The sequence below is a fragment of the Benincasa hispida genome, chromosome 12 (genome assembly GCF_027475165.1).
Source record: "Benincasa hispida cultivar pf3 chromosome 12, pf3_genome.v1.1, whole genome shotgun sequence".
Lineage (NCBI taxonomy): Eukaryota > Viridiplantae > Streptophyta > Magnoliopsida > Cucurbitales > Cucurbitaceae > Benincasa > Benincasa hispida.
The window spans coordinates 33,368,240-33,395,055 of record NC_143489.1 but is presented as its reverse complement, the minus strand read 5'-3'; the positions used below and the strand labels follow the sequence as shown (position 1 = coordinate 33,395,055).

The 26,816-nt window shown below is 36.4% G+C and overlaps 3 protein-coding genes across 4 annotated transcripts; 1 reads left to right on the top strand and 2 right to left on the bottom strand.

Moving 5' to 3' along the window:
- Nucleotides 1-2,593: 2,593 nt before the first annotated feature.
- On the top strand, nucleotides 2,594-5,598 carry LOC120067781 (Ribosomal protein L7Ae/L30e/S12e/Gadd45 family protein). The gene is made up of 6 exons (XM_039019362.2): nucleotides 2,594-2,859; nucleotides 2,992-3,039; nucleotides 3,108-3,168; nucleotides 3,313-3,429; nucleotides 4,722-4,886; nucleotides 5,008-5,598. The coding sequence occupies exons 1-6, from the start codon at nucleotides 2,798-2,800 to the stop codon at nucleotides 5,104-5,106; spliced, it is 552 nt and encodes a 183-aa protein (XP_038875290.2). The 5' UTR covers nucleotides 2,594-2,797; the 3' UTR covers nucleotides 5,107-5,598.
- A 2,095-nt stretch (nucleotides 5,599-7,693) lies between these two features.
- Nucleotides 7,694-26,434, bottom strand: LOC120067215 (Class II aaRS and biotin synthetases superfamily protein). 2 transcript variants are annotated; one of them, XM_039018724.2, is made up of 13 exons: nucleotides 26,223-26,434; nucleotides 25,554-25,617; nucleotides 25,365-25,450; nucleotides 17,513-17,605; nucleotides 17,313-17,429; nucleotides 11,614-11,801; nucleotides 11,302-11,368; nucleotides 9,906-10,028; nucleotides 9,652-9,804; nucleotides 9,272-9,556; nucleotides 8,923-9,141; nucleotides 8,307-8,400; nucleotides 7,694-8,170 (listed from the first exon to the last, which is right to left on the bottom strand). In XM_039018724.2, the coding sequence occupies exons 2-13, from the start codon at nucleotides 25,597-25,599 to the stop codon at nucleotides 8,106-8,108; spliced, it is 1,536 nt and encodes a 511-aa protein (XP_038874652.1). In that variant the 5' UTR covers nucleotides 25,600-25,617; nucleotides 26,223-26,434; the 3' UTR covers nucleotides 7,694-8,105. The 2 variants fall into 2 exon arrangements, with proteins under 2 accessions (XP_038874652.1, XP_038874653.1); XM_039018725.2 differs by having other exon boundaries at nucleotides 17,513-17,614; nucleotides 26,223-26,422.
- LOC150031950 (uncharacterized) lies at nucleotides 14,553-16,328 on the bottom strand. The gene is made up of 2 exons (XM_090308024.1): nucleotides 15,053-16,328; nucleotides 14,553-14,735 (listed from the first exon to the last, which is right to left on the bottom strand). The coding sequence occupies exons 1-2, from the start codon at nucleotides 16,194-16,196 to the stop codon at nucleotides 14,695-14,697; spliced, it is 1,185 nt and encodes a 394-aa protein (XP_090164150.1). The 5' UTR covers nucleotides 16,197-16,328; the 3' UTR covers nucleotides 14,553-14,694.
- Nucleotides 26,435-26,816: the final 382 nt, after the last annotated feature.

The following is a 26,816-nucleotide window of genomic DNA, read 5'->3' as shown; positions in this document are numbered from 1 at the left end:
CTTGTTAGCTCACTAAAGGATATATAAGATGAATGGTTTGAATTGTTCAAATCAATGACATATTAATGTGATTAATATAATATGGTTAATTGTAGATGTGATGTATAATTAAGAGAGAAAAATATTTGAATAAGATTCAAATATTAAAGATATGTATACATATATAAATATGTGATAATTATATGTTGATTTATTATATATTAAATATGATTTAATATAGTTGTTTAATTGATTAATTAATGGTTAATTAATTAATTAATTTTTTAGAAGTAGAGATAAATAAACATGTGATGTTTATTTATTTATAAATTAATTATATATATTAAATTGAATTTAATATATATTGTTATTAATTATTTAACTAATTAATTAAATAAAAGTTATTTAATTAAATTAGAACTAGAGTAAAAATAAGAAAAACTAGAAGAATGGGATCACCCTTCTATCTATAAATAGGTCTTCATGACACATGTTTGTGGCATAGTTGAATTGAAAATTTTGAATCTTGGTCTCCTACTTATCAAAATCTCTCTTCTTTTCTCTACTACTTTTTCTTCCTCTTCCAAGTTGATCATAGAGAATAACAAGGTTTCACTTATGGTGGTGTCCTTTGATCATTGAAGAGACGTTCCGAAGAAGACGCAGAAGGAATAGTGAAGATTTTGGGAATTTACAAAGGTAAGGTTTAGCTCTTCCCTCTTTTCTTCTCTTAAATGCATGTTAATCTTGATTTTTTATCCATTATGTTATTATTTTTATATCGTATTTTGTTTATGTAAAATTGAAAACAAAATTGCAAGGTGATCACACGTTTCTGCTTGGGAATCGATCCCTTCACCTAAGTCCAACCCTTGTTTGGGCAAGAGTTTAGGAAGCCAAGGCTTCCTACCGTTTTTCTCATGGGTTTGACTAGTAAACACTATTCAAACCCATGGGTTACATTTTTTCTTTTTCTAATTTAATTTAGGAAGTTCGTTGGCCAACTTCCGGACACCACCTTCGATGATCGTTGCCAACCAACTATAACCACCACCTCTCTTGATTGTTGTCGACCAACCTCCAGCCATCACTTCCAGCGAACTTCGGCCGCCACATGCCAACTTTGAAAAATATTTATAAAAACACTTTTAGTATATGACAATTCAAACAAACTTATATATCAAAATACTTCTAAGAAAGAGTTTGTCCAACACATGTGTGTTTTATTTTAAGGACTTTCTTTCTTCTTTTTTTAACCAAAAGTATTTAAATAAAAATGAATTTTTGAAAAACAGTTTTTTCTAAGTCATTCCAAACAGACTTTTAGTTTTATTACAATAATATTTTTAAAATCTACTTTCTCTTTCTTTTATTTATTATTATTATTATTATTATTAGTTTACATGTGGAGTTTTTCTTTTTAATTATTAATTTATTAGATTATCTCTTTTAGTTCTCCTTATTCCCTTCTTTGTTTATATAAGAAACTTTCACATATAGTAAAAATGTCAAACTATTTACAGAAATAGCAAAAAAAAAAAAAAACACTAATAGACTTCTATTAACCTCTATCATCACTTGTATCCGTTTCTCACACTAATAATAACAATGATAGACTTCTATCAGTTTTTACCAATAATAGACTTCTATCATTTTTTATCACTGATAGACATTAATAGACTTTTATCTGCGTCTATCTATGCTTCATTGATAGACATTGATAGACTTTTATCCACGTCTATCTGTAGATATTGCTAACAATATCTATCACAAGTTTAATTAAATTTTGCTATTTGAGTAAATATTTTTCCTTACTTTTCTATTCTTGAAAATCCCCCTTTCCTTTATTTAAGAAGATTTCATTTTTTTTTTCTATTTCTCCAAGTTGTATGTTATCACTACAAGAAACATCTCTTTCATGCTTCTCTTATTATTATTATTGTTATGGTTATGGTTATAGTTATGATCATCAGCATCAGCATCATATAGACACAATTTTATTATTATTATATAGACACAATTTTTATAAAAGTTAAATAGTAAGGAGGGTTAAAAAATAAATTGGACTAGATTTTTTGTGTAAAATAATAGCACATTAGACAACAATAATGTAATTAAGTATATTTTTAGGCTATATGTGTAGAAAATCCTAATTTAAATTAGTTAAAGTGACATGTTTCAATGAAATTTTATTTCAAAACCTAGTAAAATCAAAATATCAAATTATTAAAACAATAAATTAAATAAAGTTATAATTTTATTCAACACTCTATTTCAAAATTTTTTAAAAAAAAACAAATATTCTTCTAAAATTTTTAGTTTATTTTAAACTTAATTATATTAAAACAATTAAGATGAAAAATTTAATCTAACCTAAAATCTAATCATGGAGTAAATATAAAAAAATATTTCACAAACTCAAAATTTATAAATCTTCACTTCATTCCAATTTCTTCACTTCAATCACGGAGTTTCAAAACTTGCACTCAAAACATAAACTACCTAAATCTTTTAGCTTAATCTCGAGATTTATTATTTTTAGACATAACCTTTCAAATCTGCATGCCAAATCCCTCGATATTTCTATATATATTATAGATTATAAATTATCTATGTAACCTTGATTTTCCCCCATTATTTGAACTCCACAACTGCATTACTTCACCCAAATTTCAAATAAAGCCGCGAGTGGGCCGTGGAGAAGGCAGCGCTAGTTCGTCTTCATCCTGTTCCACAACGTTGTCTTCCAATCGGAGAACGCCGCCGTTATTTCTCTCCAGACTTTGAAGCTTCTACTCTTTCCAGCAAGTTTTCAGTCATGGGAAAGAAGGCTAAATCTTCTGCTCCTGATGCAGTCCTTCAATCCAAACCTAACGAAGAGTATGCCTGCTTTCTTTCTAACTTTCATGCTTTTCGGACCTTTTTCCCCCCTCTTCTCCATTCGATTTCTTACCTTGCTGTTTTTGCCCTAATTTGTAATGGAATACGTTTTCCGGAATTTGATTAACGCAGTTCCTACGAAGGAGAACGTCTCGATGAGTTTCTACAATCGATTCAGAGGTAAACTGTAGTTAAACTATCTAATAATGCACTTCAACCCACCAGTAACCGATCCTTCTTTTTAACAGAGAGATAAAGACAGCAAGATTTCTGAATGCGGAATCCTTGCCGGAAAAAATTTGGCTTAAGGTTTCCTCTAATCCTTATGTTTCAATGACGTCTCTTCGTATTCTCGCCTTTTTTAGTTTCTCCTTTCCATGTCATGTCAATAATGTTTTTTTTTTTTGCTATTAGTTATAAGCCACTTATGTTGAGTGATGGCATTCTTTTTAGAAACAATTCGCAATTGGAGTTAATGAGGTTACTAGAGTCCTTGAACGGATGACACCAAGTGGAGATTCTGCTCGCATAATGAACCCTAATTATAAGGCGTGTACAGTCAAGCTTCAGGTAGTTTACTCTTATATTTATGTTGGGAAATGCTATAGTGGGTTTAGGAATTTGCTGAATGTGTAATTAATAGAATCCCAGCTTTACCCTCCTACTGCAGTGTTTTTTATCTTCACCTTATTATTTCTGGTGGATTGATGGAGCCTTTCATTAGCTTGAAGTCATAAGCGTTACTTTCTTTGTTTTGTTTCAGTTCTGTGTCAATCTCGTGCGTGCAAAATGGATGTGTTTATAATGTGTGGGTGTGTGTGTTTTTCATGGGAAGAGGCAACCAATATAAAATGTGAGCTCCATTTGGTGCTTCCATGAGCAAGGTTATGATAAGATGATTTCCTAAAACTTCCTAAACCCTCACTATTTTCATCTAATTTTTCTCAACAAAATGCTTAGTGTCGTTAGCATGGTGACATACCTTCTTGGAGAGTATGCTACTTGATTGGTATAGCCCATGAGCTATACTTGACCACAGTAGAAAACTTCTCAAGAATGACCCATTGTTTATGTATCCTACAGAATGTTGTTTGCTTGTGAAGTATCCCTTCTCAATGCTTGGTACTAGTATAAAGCAAATTTAGTGGCCATTATATAGTGTTTCTTATGTAGCAAGAACTGGTATGCGGCTTTGAGCGCCTATTGGTAAGTTCTATTTCCTCCCTGGTAAGCTTAGTTTCTCATTAAACCATTCCATATGTTTTCTATTCTTAGATAGAACTGCTCCTATCCCTTTAGCAGAAACTTCCATCTGGACTTCATTGATTCTCGTCATGGATCCTAAGAATAACTGTTTTGTAAGAAGCGTGCACTTAGAGATATTAAAGTAAAGCTTGGTGGAATTTGGAGCAGTTTGTCGTCTAAGTAGACAATTAGGAAATTACCAACGTATGGTCATAATACATGTCTCGTGAGACACATAAAGGTACTTGGAGCATTGATGCAGAACACAACTTGCCTTATTTGTAAAGATTCATCTGAGTCTTAAAGGCTATTTTTCATTCTCGTGGTTTGATTGCAGTGACTGCTTTATTGGTCCACAAGTTTTGAAAGTGGTTTCGTTGTGTATAGGGAGTTGATATTTTATGTGCAAACTTTTAACTCTATTTTTGATATGTATTCTTTGCACCATTTTAGTTCTTATCGGTGAGTGTCATTGTGAATTCCCTAGGACAGGCATCCTTTTTATGCTTTATATTTAACTCTCGTGGTTAACTTAAACCCAACTTATCATCCTTTGCCCACTGTCTTTTCTGTATATGGTGTCTAATTAATTCGACATTTCACCTTTTATTATGTAGGCTGTACTGTTAACAGCCAATTGCAACCCTCGATGGTTGACAAACCATGTGCCAAGCTTGGCCATGTCTAGGAAGGTACCATTGATACTCGTAAAAGATAAAGAAGGGTCATTAAGGTTAGGTGAACTCGTTAACCTTAAAACAGCAATTGCAATTGGAATAAAGGTGAGAAGGAAATATTAGATCTACGTTTCTTTCATGTGTTGTGTTCTGTTCAACTTTTTTTCTTTTTCTTTTTCTTTTTCTTTTTTTTTAACTCAGCTGCATGTTTCAAAACGAATTGCAGGCGAATGGAAGCCCTGTCAATCAACTTATTGATGAAATTTCTTCAAAGAAAAACATAAAAACACGTTTCATGAGTACAAAGTTATTGGGTGTACAGTAGTGATATGAAATTGAAGCAAATTATTGTCTTCTTTCTTCTAGCAGCCTGAAATTTCTTGCTTGCTAATCACATGAAATGGATTTGAGTTGATTCATTCTAGATAATGACCACCACTATGGTTGGAAAGATAGTTCATTAGACTTTTAGTTGAAATAATATAGTAAAGTATGGTGTATTATTATAAGGAAAGTTTGCAGAAGTCTGAGATTGTAGGATAGTAATTGATATGTAATTCTTTGTTTTTTGGAGTAGAATTGGAGTAGGGGATTCAAACCATAGGTCTTGTGATCACTAACATGCTCGTATGTTAGTTGAGGTACAATCACTTGGACAATTCGTTTGTAATTCATTGATTATTTGAATTGGGGATTATTTTTTTTTGAAAAGGGTTATTGTTTGTCTGACGGAGTTCCAAAAACTCATAATAACATGTGTCATGTACATTCGATTGGAAGTAATAGAGTGATAAGAAAATTACTTGTTTGTTTGGTATGCCTGCCTTTGTTTGTGTTAGATATGTCTTTATATGGAAACTTCGAATTTATATTCCTATTACATATATTTAAAATCAACCCAGCATTATCGAAATAAACTTATTTTTTTCTCGAAATTTTATTAAAGTAACAAGAAAATTGTCACGTATAATTTTCTGCTAATGAATGTGTAAACTAGTGAAAAATAGAGGTAGAAGAGAATGAAAAACTACGTATTAATCGTGAAAGTTGTCATCACCCATTTGTTCCCTTGGATTCTAGCAACTAATATTTAGGTCAAATTAGATATTTTAGTTTCTAACACCTATTTGATACTATTTATGTATGGTTTATATGATAATCGGTTGGTTCTGCTCAGTAATTATTTAGTTTCCTTTTTTTGTTTTTGAAAATTCAGCTTATAGATAATATTTTGCCATCAAATTTCTTCCTTTATTATCTATTTTTACCAATAGTTTAAAAAAATCAAGTCAAATTTGAAAATTAAAAAAAAATAGCTTTAAAATTATGTTTTTATTTTTTATTTTTCTAATTTGGCTAAGAATTCAATATTATAATTAAGAAATATACAAATTATTATTAAAAAATGAAGAAAAAATATGCTTAATTTTTAAAAACAAAAAACAAAATGGTTATCAAATGGGTTTTGGTTTTTGTTTTTAGTTTCTAAGGATTAGGCTTGCAAACACTACTATCTATGATTTTTTTTTTTTTTTTTGCCAAGTAATCTACTTTTTTTAGTGTATTAAAAAATCATACTAAATTTTAAAAATTAAAAAAAGTAGTTTTTAAGAACTTGTTTATTTCATATTTTAAAATTATTACGAAGGAATTATGAGAAAACTAACACAATTTTAATGATTATTAAACCATATCTAAAATTTTAAATTGGTTTGTTTTTTCTTTGAACTTTAAAATGTTTTTAGGAAAAACTCTAAAAAGTTTCTAGGAAGAATTTTAAAATATATTTAATAGATTCTCAAACTGTTAGTTGCAATTAATATATCTTTAAATCCTAAATTTTATATCTACAATTTTTGACCAATTAAGCGTGGAATATTTAGATCAAAATGAGCATGATTCAATTGATATAGTATTTATATTAAAATCTCGAAGTTAGAGATTTGATATTCTCACTCCATATTGTCAAAGAAAAACATTAAATATTTAGGACCCATTCTACGCAAAAGTTAAAAAATTTACTACACTTTTAAAAGTTCAAATATTTACTCTATATAAAAATAAAAATTTAAGGGGGAGAGACCTCCCTTAAATAAATTCCGAATTATATAAAAGTGAACTTGTAATTTAACCATTATAACCCATATTTGATTGTTGAAAATTGAATACTTGAGAACAATTCAAAAATTTTCTAAGCCAATTTTCCTTACCAGTACAAGCCCTTTAATTATACTTCCGTAATAATCAATTTTCATTTAAATATATGGGACGAAACAGCAATTTAATCAAAACAATCAAACTAATATAATTAATTCTCATAAAATGCTTACTTGGTCGAAGTATCCAGGCAACAAAATTCCAACCGTCCATTTAAAAGTGCCTACCTCGTACATTAACAATACGTCATATGACAACAGACAACTCTAGTGAAATACTAGACTTGATTATTTGGTTTGTGGGATGATATTACATTTACCCAAGTGAAACATAATAAATCAATAGTGATAAAAAAAAAAAAAAAAAAAAAAAAAAAAAAAAAGAAGAAGTAGATCTCATTTAATTACGTTTAGAGTTGTTTATTTGTATTTCATACATATACTAACATTTGAGACCCATTTCCAAATCTATAAACAAAAAATGCAATCCATTTGAAGAGCAAAAGATGATCAATCCGATTGAATTTAGAATGCACAGTATCATTACTGTTACAATTATGATACTATTACAACATGAGAACCACAAAATCTATCATATTTACTATTGTCATTACCATTTGATCCCAAAAGATAATGATAATAGTAAATGCGAAATATTTATAATTCTAAGAAAACAGGATTAAAAAAGCAATTCAATTGTAGTCCATTACGATTAACAATTGATCTATCAATAAAATCCCATTACGATTACACCAATTTTCAAATCGGTAAACATGGCCTAAACCATAATTCATATTCATAGTATAGCAGATACCCAAACGAGTTTCCAAAATTGATGCGATGTTATATGCACGTTACAAACTATATAATTTGGAAACTCCAAGAGTTGGCCTAGATTAACAGAAATGAAAACCAAGATTGAAAGGCAAAACCCAAAAATTTTCAAAAAGAATAAATCCCAAGTATGCAAACAGAGAAAAAGAAAATTGTTCTACAATTAAAACTTGCTTAGTGAATGCTTTTCTTCATCAAATACGAGTGACCATTGAAAATTATGATGAACTCGGAGTTAAACTGAATCAAATGCCCCCGTACTCGAGAACTCTAAAGCTGATTTCTTGCATCCTGTACCCAGCCGATTTGAAGGAGATGAACATGAGTTGACAGCTTAGTAGCTTCGGCCCCAATAGCTCCATTTCTTTGCAGGCTTCCCAGATGCAAAACATTTGGTACCTGAGCACAAACACCATTGTAAATTCAAGGAACCAAAAGAGTTGCTAATAAGTTTCCCAAGATGCCCCAATATGATATAAACTCCTATTATCAAAAGAAATAAAATGAATACAGATTTGGACACGAATTTAGTAACCTTCTGGAAGGTCGGGCTGCTGGAACGGGGAACATAAGGTTTTCGCGGCTCCCATCTCACCTTTGGTCCTTGTTTTTACATCCTTTTCGACCTCCTGGAGGAACATAACAATGAGACCATCATCCTTTAGGAAAAAGAAACATAAATATACACAAACACACATACCAGTAAATGATAGAGGTTGGAATAGAACGGATATATTGCAAACTCCATATTTTAGAAAAAAAAAATCTCCCAATTTATTCGACATAACTACCGCAGACTTCAATAGAAACTAATTACTTGAACATGCATCGACTCAAGCCAGTGATCAATACAGTTCAAAGTTTTATTGATATAATTACCCCCCTCAATTCCATAGAAACCATCCTAATTAAACATTATTTAAGCTGCAGCAGTCAAGATGGCAACAAAATCTTCCTACAAAAACAAACTCAACAACAAACCAGGGTTTTACAGAAAAATTCAGCAAATAGATTTCAGCATATGAAAGCATATCGACTACTGGAAAACAATGGCCACGAGGAACCCTTCAACTAATCAAATAAAATCAAAATAAACATAATAAATAACACAAGTGGAATCAAAAGAGCGACAAGAAACACTGAAGCTGTACCTCTTCATCACACCATGGAGCTAATATCATTTTCTTCTGACTGAGTGCTTCAGTAAACTCCTCCCATGTATTAATAACCTTAATGCATGCATCTCGTTTTTCTTTTGCTGCATCAAACAGGCTTTGTTGAATACTATCTAGCAATTCTTTCACTTGTTCAACCAATGAAGCCCTAGGTATGTCCTTCTTTCCAGAATTATCACGGCGTACTGCACGTACCTAGAAAACAAAGTATATAATTATATATTAGCACTATGTATTAACACAATCCAAATCATCAAGTATTAGCAAGGGGAAAACAATATTTCAGTAGCAGCGAAAAATAACATTAATAGACAGTTTATCTAACCTGATTGTTTGCCAAGTCCTTAGGCCCTATTTCAATCCTGAGTGGAACACCTTTCATCTCCCAGTGGGAGTACTTCCATCCAGGAGAATAGTTATCCCTACTGTCTACCTCTGCACGAATTCCTGCTTTGGACAATGTATCCAAAGTGGCAGAACAAGCATCAAAAATTCCTTGAGTGTCTGCATCTTTGTACGGCACAGGAACTATAATGACTTGAACTGATGCAACCTTGGGAGGCAGCACCAATCCCTTGTCATCACCATGAACCATAACCATCACACCAATCTGCAAACAGTTTGGAAGACTAGATTAACAAGACGCAGAAATTCACTCTGACAAGTTACCAAAGTCTAAGACAAATGCAAATATCAAAATATTACCGTTCTGGTACTATAGGCCCACGAATTTTGCCAGACCATAGCTTTCTCCCCTTTTTCATTTTCAAAGTTGATTTCAAACATTTTTGCAAAATTTTGACCCAAACAATGTGAAGTCGCACCTTGAATTCCACGACCAGTGTTTGGAATAAATGCCTGCATATCATAAATGAAGAAATGGTTTTATACAACTTAAAACCAGTACAGATATCAAGTCACCATGCTGAAAACGTGTCATAACTTTAGTCAACTTATACCTCAACGCTTGTGGTGTAGAGACCACCAGCAAACTTCTCCATCTCACTCTTCTTGCCCTTGATAACAGGAATCGCTAGGTATTCTTCATATATGCGCCTGTACAGTTCCAATATCTCAAGAACCTGAAATAAAAGTGACCTTTAGATAATGACCACAGTTACACAAAAGAACTGCATATTATCAGGGTTAGATTGAAGGCTATTTTGGTAATCTCCCTTGGCTTCGTTAAGAATAAGATGGAGATTTAACCTTCCCTCTCCCCTTTATATTCTTTCAATTGTTTATATAACTTTGTTTTCTACCCAAAGAAGAAAAGAACGAGAGAAAAGTCATAAGCATAACAGCTATGAGCTATCTATCATCCCATAGTTCATCTATGAACAATGGAACATGGTTCATCGTGAGAAAATCAATTAAACTTAACACATGGCAAGAAAAAGGAAAACAAAACCACACACGCGCACATACATAATTCTTTCCCCAAAAAAAAAAAAAAAAAACTAAAGAATTCATTAACAATCTTCAAACTTAAAAAAGATGGAAAAAGAAGGAAAAAACCAATATAGACCCCACTCATTCTTTTATGAGGCAAATGAAATTTAAGTTGCACCATCAAGCTATCCAACTGAAAAAGACGCACGCTCAACCTTGAGTTCAAAGCACGCAATTAAGGATGATCACTTGAACTCAATGCTGCCAATATAGATCCCCCCACTCATTCTTTTTGCTTCCAATCAAAGTGAGTTTTATATAATCTCCAAATTTGCTTGAGATAATAAATTTTGTAATTATAGTAGTAATGGTTCTGTAGTGAGTGGTATGATAGGATCGGGTATTAAGGGGTTATTAGGGGATTAGAGTAGGGGTATATTAGCAATTAGATAAGTAGTTTGTTAAGGAAGTTTGGTTATAAATACAGTGGATAGGGAAGGGAAAAAGTAAGCAATATTTTGGTGAATGGTTAGAGGCTTAAGAGTATCTCAACGAGGGTCCAAGTTCCTCGAATTACTTGGTTTATCTTGTATTTTGGTTACCAATAATATCTCAATATATTTGAGTTCTATCATGGTGACCCCAAATCTCAAAAGTCCTAAAAGATCCACCTTCACAGTTACCTTATCTTAAGACTCCACAGCACTTTCTTGTGACATCAAACAGATCAACGAGTTTATTATGTTCTAAAAAATTCATTATTATTAAAATAGAAATTGCAGTTGAACAGGATGTTTCTTTAATTTTTGCACAGAAGTCAACCCAAAAGAGGAACTATATAACAAAGTTAGATTCAAATTCAATTCACTAATCCCAGAAATATTTGACTCATTTAATCACTGGAAACTGAGAAAAAAATAAGTTGGTTTCAGACCCTAAAGCTAAAATTCAAGAGTTTGATACCTCTGTATCTGCTTCATCCTTGGTAGCAAAAGCAGTATGCCCTTCCTGCCAAAGGAACTCACGACTCCTGCAATCAGTAGTTAATAAAGTAAGTCTTTTTCAACAAATGTTTACAAATAGTTTGAAAACGATGAAGACCTTTAAAATTACTTAGAAGTTTCAAGAAGATTATACTGACTTATGCAAAAAAGACAATTACTTAAGAACATTGAACAAATTATAAAACATTTAACGGTTACCAGGTCCAACTTAGTCCATAAACATAGTGAAAAGAAATCAACAAAAAAGATCAGCACAAGCAAAAGTAATTGCCTAATAAATGGTGTGGGATGGCTGAACTCCCATCTCACAACATTGCACCACTGGTTAAGTTTCAAAGGCAGGTCACGGTGACCCCTAATCCACTTCGAATAGTATGGATACATAACAGTCTCACTTGTGGGGCGAATTGCAATGGGCACTTCCAAGTCAGACTCCCCAGATTTTGTCACCCAAGCAACCTGCAAATCAATTCCATGCACCAATCCGTCAGCATAAAACCACCAATTGCAACTTTATCGACTTCAAAATTAAGAGTGAATCAATAGAACATAAGAAACAAACATAAAATGCCAAGAAAGATTTCTCATTATTGAATAAATTCTTACTGAACTGCTATAGAAAAGAGGAAGAGGCTGGGTGTCTATTATCTTATCCAGAATACTTTTTAATATCAAGCAATAAACATTCATCGCTTGAGCCAAAGCTATGCTGATAAGTAACAGGTGAGGCTAGAGTAACTAAATGGGGACATAGAACCAATACACTGAGCGACACACAGAAGAATCAAAATACCACAAAAGTTGAAATGATATTTATTGAAATAGGGAAAGAAGACGACACAAGGAGTTTACGTGGAAAACCCTAATTCAGGGAAGAAAAACCACGGTAGAAAAGAACTTATTATTTTTATGTCATATTTACAATAGACCCAACCTCAGATATAAATAGAATAATGTGAAACCCTAATTTAGCAAATATAGTAAAAAGACAAAAATGCCCTTAAGGCTAATTTAACGATTTCAACACTCCCCATCAAGTTGGGGCATAGATATCGGCAAGACCCAACTTGCTAATACAAGCTTCAAACGTCTGTCTCGATAACCCTTTCGTAAAAACATCGGCAATCTGTTGGACTGAAGGTACATAAGGAATACAAATAGCTCTGCGGTCTAACTTTTCTTTAATAAAGTGCCTATCAATTTCAACATGTTTGGTTCTATCATGTTGTACGGGATTATTCGCAATACTGATGGCAGCCTTATTATCACAATACAGCTTCATAGGCCCAGGACTACTCTCGTGAAGATCAGATAAAACTTTCTGCAACCAGATTTCTTCACACACTCCCAGATTCATAGCTCTATACTCTGCCTCAGCACTACTTCTGGCCACTACACCCTGTTTTTTACTCCGCCAAGTTACCAAATTTCCCCATACAAAGGTACAATACCCTGAGGTTGACCTTCTATCAGTCACAGATCCGGCCCAATCTGAGTCAGTATATGCCTCGATGCTTCGTGTGTCATGTTTCCTGAATACCAAGCCCTTCCCAGGGGTGGACTTTAAATATCTCAAAATTCGAGTCACAGCTTCCATGTGCTCCTCATATGGACTCTGCATGAACTGACATACTACACTCACAGCATAGGAGATGTCGGGTCTAGTATGAGACAAGTAAATCAGTTTTCCTACTAGGCGTTGATACCTCTCCTTATTCACAGGAACTCCTTCCGAAACACGTTTCAGTTTGCTATTGACCTCAATAGGAGTGTCAATAGGTTTGCATCCGGTCATTCCTGTTTCTTTTAACAAGTCCATAGTGTACTTCCGCTGAGAAACAGATATTCCTACTTTTGATCTTGCCACTTCCATCCCTAGAAAATACCTTAAACTACCAAGATCCTTAATTTCAAATTCACTTGCCATCCTTTGTTTTAGCTTAGCAATTTCTGCAGTATCATCCCCTGATAGGATGATGTCATCAACATACACTACCAACACAGCAATCTTTCCTAAGGGTGATTTTTTGGTAAACAAGGTATGATCAGAATGCCCCTGAACAAACCCTTGGGACTTAACAAACACGGTGAACCTGTCAAACCACGCCCTAGGAGACTGCTTCAACCCATATAAAGACTTCCTGAGTTTGCAAACATGATTCCCAAACTTAGCTTCAAAACCTGGAGGTGGACTCATATAAACTTCCTCTTCCAACTCACCATTTAGGAATGCGTTCTTTACATCTAGTTGATGTAGGGGCCAATCTTTATTCACGGCGACAGACAGAAGAACACGAATCGTGTTTAACTTAGCCACTGGGGAAAAAGTTTCTGAATAATCAATCCCATACGTCTGGGTGAATCCTTTAGCAACTAACCTGGCTTTATACCTCTCAAGTGTTCCGTCAGACTTATACTTCACTGTGAACACCCATTTGCAACCAACTGTTTTGTGACCTCTAGGGAGAGCTACTAACTCCCAAGTCTTATTTGCCTCAAGAGCTCTCATTTCCTCCATTACTGCTGCTTTCCATTCGGGAACTTCCATGGCCGCATGTACACTGGTAGGTATTGTTAGAGCATCTAGCTGAGTAGTAAAAGCCTTAAAAACAGGAGATAAGTTACTATAGGTCAGAAAGCTATGCAAAGGGTATTTTGTATTCTATTAATTAGATGAGCTGCGGTAAGAATCGCATCCCTCCACAGGTACGAAGGAAGAGACGTTGGAATTATCAAGGAACGAGCAACTTCAATGAGATGGCGATTTTTCCGTTCAGCTACCCCATTTTGTTGTGGAGTATATGCACACGAGTTTTGATGGATGATCCCTTTTGACACTAGGAATTCCTGGAAGGTGTGGTTGACAAACTCACGACCATTGTCACTTCGAAGAATGGCAATCTTTGTGTTAAACTGTGTTGATACAGTGGTATAGAACTGTTTGAAGGTAGATAAAACTTCGGACTTATCAGCAAGGAGATATACCCATGTAAGTCGGGTATGGTCATCAATGAAAGTTACAAACCACCGTTTACCAGACAGGGTAGCGATGCTCGAGGGACCCCAAACATCACTGTGGACCAGGTGGAAAGGCTGGGTAGGCTTATAGGGCTGAGAAACAAATGACACGCGAGGTTGTTTAGCACGTATACAGACATCACAAGATAATGAAGAAACATTCACCTTATGGAATAAATGAGGAAACAAATATCGCATATATTGAAAACTAGGATGTCCAAGACAAAAATGCCACAATAAATAATCTGTTTCAGATATAGCAAACGAAGATAAAAGACTAGTCCTAAACAAGCTTCTGGAGGAAGCATCTGTAGAAAGGAAATATAGGCCTCTGTCATATCGGGCAGTGCCAATCGTCCTCCCCGAGCTCAAGTCCTGAAACAAAGCAGTATCTGGTGAGAAGACAACTCTACAGTTCAAATCTTTTGTTATTTTGCTTATTGATAATAAATTGTAAGAAATTTTGGGCACATGTAAGACATTTTGCAGAGTTAGTCCCTGAAATGGTGACAGTCTGCCTTTTCCAGCAACAGGAGCGAAGGACCCATCCGCAATTCGAATCCTCTCATTTCCAACACTTGGATAGTATGAGAGAAACCGGTCGGATGAGCCAGTCAAGTGATCGGTTGCTCCTGAATCTAGAATCCATAACTCATTCCCCTCAGCAAGGAAACTAAAGAATTGAGGGTTACCTGATTGAGCAACTGTTCCGATTCCTACGGTACCTGAATCACCAGGATTAGTCACTGGAGGCTGTGTCTGAGGTTGTGCAGCCCCCTCAACTGATTCACCCACTAGAGCATGCCCAGATTTCGACTTGTCACTCGGAGGGCGACGTTTACCATTTGGAGGGCGACCATGCAATTTCCAGCACTGATCCTTCGTGTGCCACTGTTTTTTACAATGCTCACAAACTGGGGGTGTTTTACTATTCTGCTTGTCACCATCAGCTCCAGCGGACTTCACCCCGAAGGCAACTGACTCTATAGTGGTAACACCTGGCCCGTTCATTGCACTCGATCTATCTTCTTCCAATCTAACTTCTGAACATACCTCCATGAGAGACGGAATTGGTTTCTGCCCTAGTATTCTACTGCGAACTGTATCAAATTTAGGGTGCAGCCTGGCAAGAAAATCATACACACGCTCAACCTCTTCTATCTTGGAGTATTGAATTCCATCTTGTGGGCAGGTCCAGATGATCTCCCGACATAGATCTACTTCTTGCCATAACAATGACATCTTGCTGAAGTATGACGTTACATCCATGCTCCCTTGTTTGCATTCGTGAACCTGTTTACGTAGAGTATACAGGGGGGATGCGTTCTGACGCCTCGAATATAACCTTCGGACTGCATCCCAAATATCTCGGGCAGTGGCTGAATAGAGTAAGGGTTTCCCGATTTGTGGTTCCATACTACTAATTAACATTGAGCGGAGCAAAGAATCCTCTGCCTTCCAGACACGCTCTTGAGGATCCCCAGGATTCGGTCGTGGTATCTCTCCAGTTAAATATCCAAACTTATGGCATCCCTCAAGAACCATTTTAATGGTTTGGGACCAAGAGAAGTAATTTTGCCCATTCAACTTCTCTCCCGTGATCATTCCTGCAGAATTTCCAATTGTTCCAGATAAAAGATTAGAAGTTGGAGTAGGAAACATTGATACCGGATTTTCTGAATACATCGAGGAAGAATCATGGCCATTCAATCTGGCTCCCAGGGCGACCATCTGTTGCTGAAGACTAACTAATTGTTGTTGGAGTTCCCCATGAGATTCAGATCTGGAATTTTTCTGTCTAAATACCATGGGATTTTCTTCAATGGACTCACCCATTCGAAACTGGGGCTGAACTGGATATACATGAGGAAGAGGCTGTCCACCATGATACTGTGAAGAAGCTACTGCCGGAAGTCCACCAACGGCAAAGTTCGGCAACCCGTGACCGGCGCTGCTCCCAGACGGTTGTGATGGTGGGTAACGGACAAACGGCTCGGCGATCTACTGCGAAGCTGAAGAAATCGCGCCGATCTGACCCGACCCGGCAGTTGGAGCAAGCCCATGACCGTCTAGTGTAGATCCGATTCTGTGCGATGCCGAGATACCTATCGGCTGTAGATCGATCGCGTGCGCCGGCTGGAGAACGTGCGAGGCTGAAACGGTTGTGTGCGAAGTTGAGGGTCCAATCGGTTGTGACCCGATCGCGTGCGCCGGCTGGAAGGCGTGACCTTCCACCACCACCTGCTGTTCGGCTGGAAAGATCCGATCGATGGTGTTCAGTTGGAACGGCTGAGACTGGAAGCTAATCGCCGCGCCAGCTGGAGCAATCCCACCACCTGCTGTTCGACTCGCCAGCTAGATCTGTTCGGCTGAGCCACCTGGGATGATGGTTCGGAGATAGCGGTCAACCGCTGCTTGAATCACCGCCTCATTAGTCAGCGTACCTTCACCTATCAAGTTTGATGACTGAGTTTCTTCTACCGGGGCTAGGGTTTCATCACCTTGCTCTGATACCATATTGAAATAGGGAAAGAAGACAACACAAGGAGTTTACGTGGAAAACCCTAATTCAGGGAAGAAAAACCACGGTAGAAAAGAACTTATTATTTTTATGTCATATTTACAATAGACCCAACCTCAGATATAAATAGAATAATGTGAAACCCTAATTTAGCAAATGTAGTAAAAAGACAAAAATGCCCTTAGGGCTAATTTAACGTATTTCAACAATATTCATAAGCCATTGACCATAACAACCATAACATCAATTAACTTGTATTACACCCAACAAAGATGGTAAGCATTTCAAACTCCATCATATAAATGAAATACCCATTTCTCATAAATTAAAAAATAATAATAAATAAATAATTTCAAATAGAGATAATAAGCATTTTAAATTCAGATGGAGAAGTTTCTCTATTGCTGCATACATGAATAGTAAAACATCACCTCAGGAGCAAAACCTTCTATATGATCTTTCTCTCTTTGTAAGACGCCGGGAGATACAAAAAGTGGAAAATAGCAGTTCTTGATTTTCATCTTCTTAATTTCTGCATCAAAAAATACCTGCACGATAACAAAATTAAATCTTTGAACATAAAGATAAGAAGAGATTGTAAAATTGACAATAGAAAGAGTAGCATACTTACTTGCATAGTCTCCCAGACAGATATTGCCCACGGTCTCAGTATATAACAGCCAGAAATATCATAATACTCAATCATTTCTCCACTGACAACCACCTATACAAACTAGAAAAAGAATTATTCAAGTCACCAAAAAGAGCCCGTTCATAATATTACTAGGAAGCTTTCTCCAAAAAGCAATTTCTTAAAATCGTTTTTCCCTATTTTGTTTGGTTAACATAATAAACTATTTCATTAATCAATGGTATTTGTTAAAAGATAGAAAATAGAGAACACTAAGTTTACGTGGAAAACCCTAGAACAGGGAGAAGAAACCACGATAGAGAGTCTCTTTTTATTATTTTAATATAAAATGGAAGTCATATTTATAGGCTCTAACAAGCCCTAATACAAAAAAAAGAAAATAAACCTAGGGTAAAGTAAAATATTAAAATACCCTCGGACTATAAACTATCAACAAAGCCCCTTATTTCTAACACTCCCCCTTAAGTTGGGCGTAGATGTCAATCAGACCCAACTTCCTAACACATCAGTCAAAACTTTGTCTGAGTAAACCTTTGGTGATAACATTAGTAACTTGTTGACTAGATAGAATATACGGAATACAGATACTGTCATTGTCTAGTTTCTATTTTATAAAGTGTCTACTAATCTCCACATATTTCGTTCTATCATGTTGTACAGGATTATTGGCTGTGCTTATAACCGTTTTATTATCACAATAGAGCTTCATAGGTAAAACACTGTTTTGGTGAAGATCAGACAGAACTTTCTTCAACCAGATTTCTTCACAGATTCCCAAACTCATAGCTATTCAGCTTCAACCCTACTTCTAGCAATAACACTTTGCTTCTTACTTCTCCAAGTAACTAGGTTACCCCATACAAAAGTACAATATTCAGAGGTAGACTTTATACCAATAACTGATCCTACCCAATCAGAGTCGGTATAAGTCTCGATGCATTTTTTGTCAGTTTTCCTGAACATCAGGACCTTTACCTAAAGAGCTTTTCAAATATCTCATAATTCGATTCGCAGCTTCCATGTTCTCCATAGGGTGCCTGCATAAACTGACTAATAACACTGACAGCGTAGGAAATATCCGATCTAGTGTGAGATAAGTAAATCAACTTTCCCACTAGACGACGATACCTCTCTTTATCAATAAGAACTTTGTCAACATAATCTCCTAGTTTCGCATTGAATTCGATAGGAGTGTCAGCAGATCTATATCTAGTCATACCTGCTTCTTTTAACATATTCCCATTGTGAGACATAGATCCCTTCCTTGATCTTGCCACCTCCATTCCAAGGAAATACTTTAGATTCCCTAGATCTTTGATCTCAAACTCATCAGCCATTTTCTTTTTTAGCCTGGTGATCTCAGCAGTATCATCTCCTGACGAGACAATATCATCTACATACACAATTAGAACAGCAATTTTCCCAAATACCGACCTTTTTGTAAACAAGGTGTGATCAGAGTGTCCCTGAGTGAAATCTTGGGACTTAACAAAGGTAGTAAATTACCGAACCATGCTCTCGGGGACTGTTTCAAACCGTACAAAGACTTCCTGAATTTACAAACCTGATGATAAACTAGGCTTCAAAACCTAAGGGAGGGCTCATATGAACCTCTTTTCTAATTCACCATTCAAAAATGCATTTATTACATCAAGTTGATGGAGAGGCCAGTTTTTATTAACTGTAACAGAAAGAAAGACTTGGACCGTGTTTAACTTTGCTACAGGGGAGAAGATCTCAAAATAATCTATTTCATAAGTTTGAGTAAACCTTTTGCTACAAATCTGGCCTTGTACCTGTCTAGAGTTCCATTTGATTTATACTTCAAAGTGAACGCCCACTTGCACTCAACTGTTTTATGCCCTTTAGGAAGAGCTACAAGGTCCCATGTATTATTCTTTTCAAGAGCTCTCATTTCTTCCATGACGGTAGTCTTCCACTCAGGAATCTCCATAGCCCTATGTATGTTTTTCGATATTGTTGTTGTACCAAGGCTGGCAGTGAACGCTTTGAACTCATAAGACAGATTATTGTAAGACAAAAAGCTATACATTGGGTACTTGGTGCAGGACCTGGTGCCCTTTCTCAATGCAATGGGCATGTCATGAGAGAGATCATAATCCCCCGGTTTGTCTGATTCCTCATCTATGATGGGATTTTGATAACATTTTGCAGCCTGAGGAAGAGTCTCACCCTCTTGTGTTTCTGTTGAAGTCTCATCACTGCTTGCAACCCTACTATTCTCTGGAACTAACATATCAATCCTGTCATTCTCAGCCAAATCAACAATATCATCCTCAATACACAAGTTAGTATTATCAAGGCCAGTAGTACCTTGAGCTTGTGTTGGTTCAGATTCATGGACCGAAGTCGGCGGGGCAGTAGCAGACGCCATTTCCTTTATGAGATTCTTCCTGAAGTAAGTTATCCAAGGGACTTGTTTAGTGGGTAGAACGGTGTCATAGGCACTCAGGATGGGTTCGGGAAGGAGTTCAGGAAAGTCGGTAGGGACTGAATACGAGACTGAAGATGTGGACCAGATAGTCTCTTCACTAGTACTTTCCCCCTGAAGATGACTAACGAGGAAGAAAGGTTTATCCTCAAGGAACGTTACATCCATGGAGATGAAGTATTTTCGAGAAGAAGGGTGGATGCATTTATAACCTCGTTGATGAAGGGGATACCCAACGAAGACACATTTCTGAGCACGAGGGGTAAACTTAGTTTGGTTAGGGCCATGACTATGGACAAAGGCAGTGCACCCAAAAACCTGAAGAGAGACATCAGGAATAAATCGCGTGGTAGGGTATGATTCCTAGAGGCATTCAAGAGGGGTTTGGAGTTGGAGGACACGAGAAGGCATTCGATTAATAAGATGAGTTGTAGTCAGAACTGCATCCCAGAAGTGAAGTAGACAGCATGAAAGACTGTGCAACCTCGAGGAGGTGACGATTTTTCCTTTCAACCACCCCATTCTCTTGAGGGGTATAGGCGCACAAGCTTTGGTGGACAATGCCGAAGGGTATGATTAAGGAACTCACGACCATTATTACTACAAAAAATAGCAATTTTGGTGTTGAACTGAGTCTCAACAATTGTGTAAAATTGTTGAAATATTGATGAAACCTCAGATTTATCAGTGATGAGAAAATCCCATGTAAGACGGATACGATCATCAATATAGATCATAAACCAACGTTTCCCCGAAGAGGTGGTAATACTCAAAGGACCCCAAACATCACTATGAATAAGGGTAAAAGGCTGAGAAGGTTTGTAAGGTTGAGACGAAAAAGTGACCCTATGTTGTTTTGCACAAATGCACACGTCACAAGACAAAGAAGAGACATCAACTTTATTGAATAAATGAGGAAATAAATATTTCATGTATTGGAAATTTGGGTGACCAAGGCGAAAATGCCACAACATATAATCTTTTTTTGAAGTTGAAAAATAAGAAGACAACAAACTAGTCCTATAACAGTTCCTAGAGGGAAGCATCATCATCAAGGAAATAGAGTCCCTTATTGTGCCAGGCAATGCCAATCGTCTTCCCCAAGCTCAAGTCCTGAAAAAAAAACATTATGTGGTGAAAAGTAGGGGTGTACATGGGTTGGGTTGAATTGAGGGTATTTTTTGGACGAACCCAAAAATCCGGGTTGGTTTGATTGGGCAACCCAAATGACCCAAATAAAGTTTTCAACTCAACCCTTAAACGGGTTAGATTGGATTGGGTTGTCGGGTTATAACTTTTTTTTATTTTTAATGAAAAATATGTAAATTTATATATAACACATGACTAATAACTAAAATCTCATAAAATTAAGATGCTAAATACCAAATATCTATGATATTTATTGTAAACTTTAAACAAAGACAAATATCGTAACAATTTTAAAAGAAAAATATTAAAAATTCAAAAATTAATCAATACAAAGAAATCAAACTTTAAACAAAGAGGAATATATATATATATATATATACAAAATTCGAGTTGGGTTGGATCAACCCAAATTTTTTTTTAGCCAACCCACAACCCAACCCAACCCAACCCAACCCTTACATTTTGGGTTGGATAGTCTAGGTTGTCGGGTTATTTGAACACCCCTAGTGAAAAGGAAACTTGATAATTCAGATCTCTAATTATCTTACTAATAGATAGTAAATTGTAAGACATTTTGGGTACATGCAGCACATTCTGTAAAGTTAAACCATCATAAGTTGAAATATGACCCTTGCCCACAATAGAAGCAAATGACCCATCTGCAATCCGAATCTTTTCATTACCAGCACTCGGAAGATATGATAGAAAATTATCAGAAGATCCAGTCAAATGATCTGTAGCCCTTGAATCACGTATCCATGGTTCCTTACCATTTATGCTAAGGAGACTTAAGGATTGAGAGGTACCTGATTGAGCGACGGCTCCAAGAGAAGAGACACCAGGGTCACTTTGGCAATTCACCTGAGGTTATGACTGAGAGACACTCGCAGATTCACTCATAAGAGTCCGACCTGGATTGGGCTTGTCATTTGGAGGACGTCTTCTACCATTCAGTGGTCTACCATGTAACTTCTAGCACTGACCTTTCATATGTCAGGATTTCTTGCAATGTTCACACACCAAGGTCTGTTTCCCATTTTACTTGTCACTATCGAAACCAGATAATTTTGCACTGAAAGAAGCAGATACAGTCATGATGTTCATAGCACTGACTCTGTTTTCCTCTAGACGAACCTCAGAGCACACTTCCATAAGAGAAGGTATAGGCCTCTATCCCAATATACGGCCTCACACTACATCGAACTTGGAGTTCAAACCAACTAGGAAATCATAAACAAGATCTACTTCCTCAATCTTGGAATACTAGACACCTCCACAAGGACAATCCCAAATAATTTCACGATATAGGTCCATCTCCTGCCAAATTAGGGACAATTTGTTAAAGTATAAAGTGACATCCATCGTCCCTTGTTTGCACTCGTGAGCCTGTTTAGCATAGTGTAAAAACGAGACGCATTCTGCCTCTTAGAATATAATTTATGAACTGCATCCCAGATATCTCGAGCAGTCGCAACATACAACAATGGTTTTCCCATCTGAGGTTCCATACTATTAATCAAAAGCAGGGAGTCTTCTCCTTTCCAAATGCACTCCTGAGGATCCCCTGGCCTAGGTCTTGGTATCTCACCAGTTAGATACCCAAACTTGTGATGTCCCTCACGAGCCATTTTAATGGACTGAGACCAGGAAAAAAATTCTGACCATTCAACTTTTCTCCTGCAATTAACCCTGAGGAATTTCCCATAGATCCAGACAAATAGTTTGTAGTAGTTAAAGCAGGGAAAGAGGTTACCGGATTCTCTGGATACATTGGTAGACCGGAAGGAATATCAGAATTCACTATACTGAAATTTAAGTTTGTGGAAGCACCTAAGGCTGCCCCAAGAGCAGCAATTTGTTGCTGAAAGATTAGCCAACTGTTGTTGAACCATTACCGGAGATAAACCAATCGAACCTTGATGTTCATAACTAGGTGGCGGATGATGAGGAAGGCCTGGCAACTGTACGTAAGTTGCTTGCGACTGAAGGGAAAGGAGTCGGGGATTCCCGACGGCTGCGAGGGGCTTGTTGCTGCGGCAGGGGATTTACCTCTGTGGTAGACAGACGACTCACCAATCTTGGCTTCAAGGTGTATGTTTCGGCTACTGGCAACAAGGTTGGAGGGATAAGCAGTGGCAGCACTTGGTAACAAGGGAGGAAAGCTGGCAACATTGTGAAAAAGGGCAGTGGCACTAGGGTTTCCATCAAAGGGTTGTGGCGACGCTAGAGTTGGACGGATATGCAAGGATTGAAGATACCGATCAACGACGGCTTGGACGGCAGTAGCAGCGGCGGCGGTGGTGGCAGTGGTCGAAGGCCCCACCGGCAGCTATGGCGGAAGCGAGGCTGGTGCAGAACTAAGGTTATCTTGCACCGGTTGGTTTTCGCTGATGACGGCTAGGGTTTCGTCACCACGCTCTGATACCATGTTAAAAGATAGAAAATAGAGAACACTAAGTTTACGTGAAAAAACCCTAGAACAAGGAGAAAAAACCACAATAGAGAGTCTCTTTTTATTATTTTACCATAAAATGAAAGTTACAAGAGAAGTCATATTTATAGGATCTAGCAAGCCCTGATACAAGAAAAGGAAATAAACCTAGGGTAAAGTAAAATACTAAAATACCCTCGAGGCTATAAACTATCAACAAAGCCCCTTATTTCTAACAGCATTTTACAACAAAAACAAAAAGTGGCATAAAAGTTTTAAAATCAATAAGGGTGTGGTTGGCCCAGCCCAAGGAGTTGAGAAGTAGGAGTAAGGAAGTAGGGGTTTGTGAACTTCACTTCTTATTTGGCCCAAGAAATTTGTGGGTCCCACTACTAAAAAACATCAACTTTATATCTTATCAACTCCTTGCACTGTGGACCCCAGGAGTTCACAACTCTCTAGACTTCATAACTCCTTACTCTTCACTATTCCACTCCTTACCCCAAATACCTCCTAAAACACCTTATGAACTGTTAGAGTTTAGTCATTGGTTGTATATTTGGTTAAGGTTGCTAGATTTTGGCTCCTCGGTTGTTTTGGTGTTGTTACAGAAGTTATAATACAAGATGTCAATCCTGCCATAGATTCTTTTCCTTATCTGGAAAATTCCACAAAGTTATTTTTTCTGGATTCTTTCCTTTTCCATGTTCTACAGAATTTGATTGGGAATGTTTCCCTTTTCCGTTGTGCCTATTCATTTGCAAGTCTTTACATCACTAGGGTTTCCACTTCTACTTTGTTTATTTTGGAGTTTTTGTATTCTGTGGTGGCCACATATTGCAACTTCAACTCCGTACTGTCTTTGTCTTTGTTCTACAATCCACTATGCAAAATCATTGTCGAAGCTTTCAGAACAAGAAGTTTTTCTCAATCTTGGGAGAAGCCTAAGACTTCACTCTTGAGAAGGGACTCTCGCTCTTGGGGGAGCCTAAGACTTTATTACATGAGAAGAAGTTCCCTAACTAAGGGAGAGCCTAAGTTATTCCATGAAGGGTCTTCACAAGTAGATGGAAAGATAGCGTCAAAAGAGAGGGAGTCTCGTACACTAAGGAGAACCGAAGTGTATCTTCACTAATACTTACATACTTAGGGGGAGCCTAAGTTCTATTAAGAATGAGTCTCATACCTAAGGGAAGCCCAGGTGATCAATAAGTTAGGTTCTACGTGTGTCATTGTAAACCCCATTACTTTATAGATAAGTACTACGTTGTAAATGCTTGACTTTTCATATTAGTGAATTTATCTTTCCCGGGCACACTATCTCCCAAACGTAGGTGGTATATCATCGAACTGAGTTACCGAACTCTGAGTGTTCTTTTCTTGTTATAGTGTTTTGTGTGTTATTTGTGGTCTCTGTGATAGCTTAAACATCGTGTTTAACATCTATATCTTGTGTGACAAATCACCTTTTAATATTTTATGGACCATTATAAAACACTTCTCTCCACAGTTAAAGAAAAACAGTTCAAGCTTCAAGCCCTGTCAAGTTTTTTTTTTTTTTTTTTTTTTTTTGAAATATTCAAAGCGTTGTCAAGTTAAAGTGTGATCAGAGGGGGAAAAACTCAAATCATACGAATCATTTTACACATGGATTGATACATGTACATAACCTTGGAGTTAAACTACACGGTTTACCTTCACTACAATGGCTGTCAAACAACATTGTCAAACTCATATAAATAATTTTACGGAACAAAAATAGTCATTTTGCAATGGATAGAAACAAAAATTAAGCACACCTCAGAATACCACTCTCCAAAATTATCGTCCTTCTTATTAGTGAGACCTAAACCAGTCTCTTTCTTCACCTCCTTCTTTTTCCCGCCTGCAAAAACCAGTAAACAGCAAAGAACTAGTAAACACAAACCAAACTAGGGAGTAGGAACCAACTGCACAAACAACTACAGTATTAAAGAAACAATATTTACCAGCTTTAGGATTAGTAGTAGAGCTACCAGGCTTAGGACCGGCCATGTTTTCAGTGTTTAACTTCTGCAAGAGAATCATCATAGAAAATTCAATTATAGACAGAGAAATATAACTTAAGAAAAAAACAATGATTAAGTAGCCATTGAGGGAAGGTCTGACAATCTATCATGTAAGAATAAGCAGAACACAAGAAGGAATCGAGGTCAACCCTGTGAAATTTGAATTGGGTTGAGTCCTGGTGCCAAATTCCACAAATGCCCCAACATAAACAAGGAAACACACATCATCAAGCCATACAAACCCACCCCGGCAAGGAAAAAGTAACAAAAGAAAAAAAGAAAAAACTAGATCTGAATAGCTAAGGGTTTTCATGAAAATGGTCAAAGGGGCAATAGTGTATTCACAGATTCGACACCCTTCACAGCAACACAAATGAAAAATGGAGGAAAAAACAGAAAATTATAACAAAACACACACACAGAATATCACATTGTGATGGTTCAGATTAAGAAAAATGAAATGAAGATGACATGTAGCATTGAAGAACTAACCAAGATGCTAAACATACTTCAGGCCCACTGAACGAGAGCGTTGGAATGGGAGAGGAAGAGAAAAGAGGAAATGTGCAAGTAAGAAAAGAGGTAGAAGAAACTGTAAAATGGATGTACCTCTGCAATTTCGACGAACACCGGAGTACCCTCGCCGGCGATGAACAGGTGCGAGGAGAGGAGAGGAGAAGAGGCGCGGACAGTGATGAAATGCAATGAGAGAAGTACGAGGGTTGAGCGCAGGGCAGGACAGGACAGGACAGGAGGATTGATATTCCAAAATAATTCTTTTAGAAAAGAGAGAATAAAAAGGGCATTTTGACTTCATCTTCGACGTTGGGCTGGCCGTGTGGATTAATAATAATTAACTGCATAGTAACATATTCTATAATCACATTATTAAAGAATTACAAATATGAAAAAATCTATCAAAATATTTAATCTCGAAGATAATAATACAAGTTTTATGTCAACTAAAACGAGTATAATTCAATTGACATAGAATGTGTATTGGCCACCATATGGTTCAAGATCTTTTCTCTCTTATTGTACATTAAAAATATATATATAATGATCAATTTTTGGGCAAATTCCAAAAGTCGTCTCTAACGTATGGTGATGGTAATTACAATTATATCCTCAAACTTATACAAATGTTAAAATAAAACTCGAGGTGTTTCGCATGCAAGTTTTGAATCTTAAGCTTGAGAATAT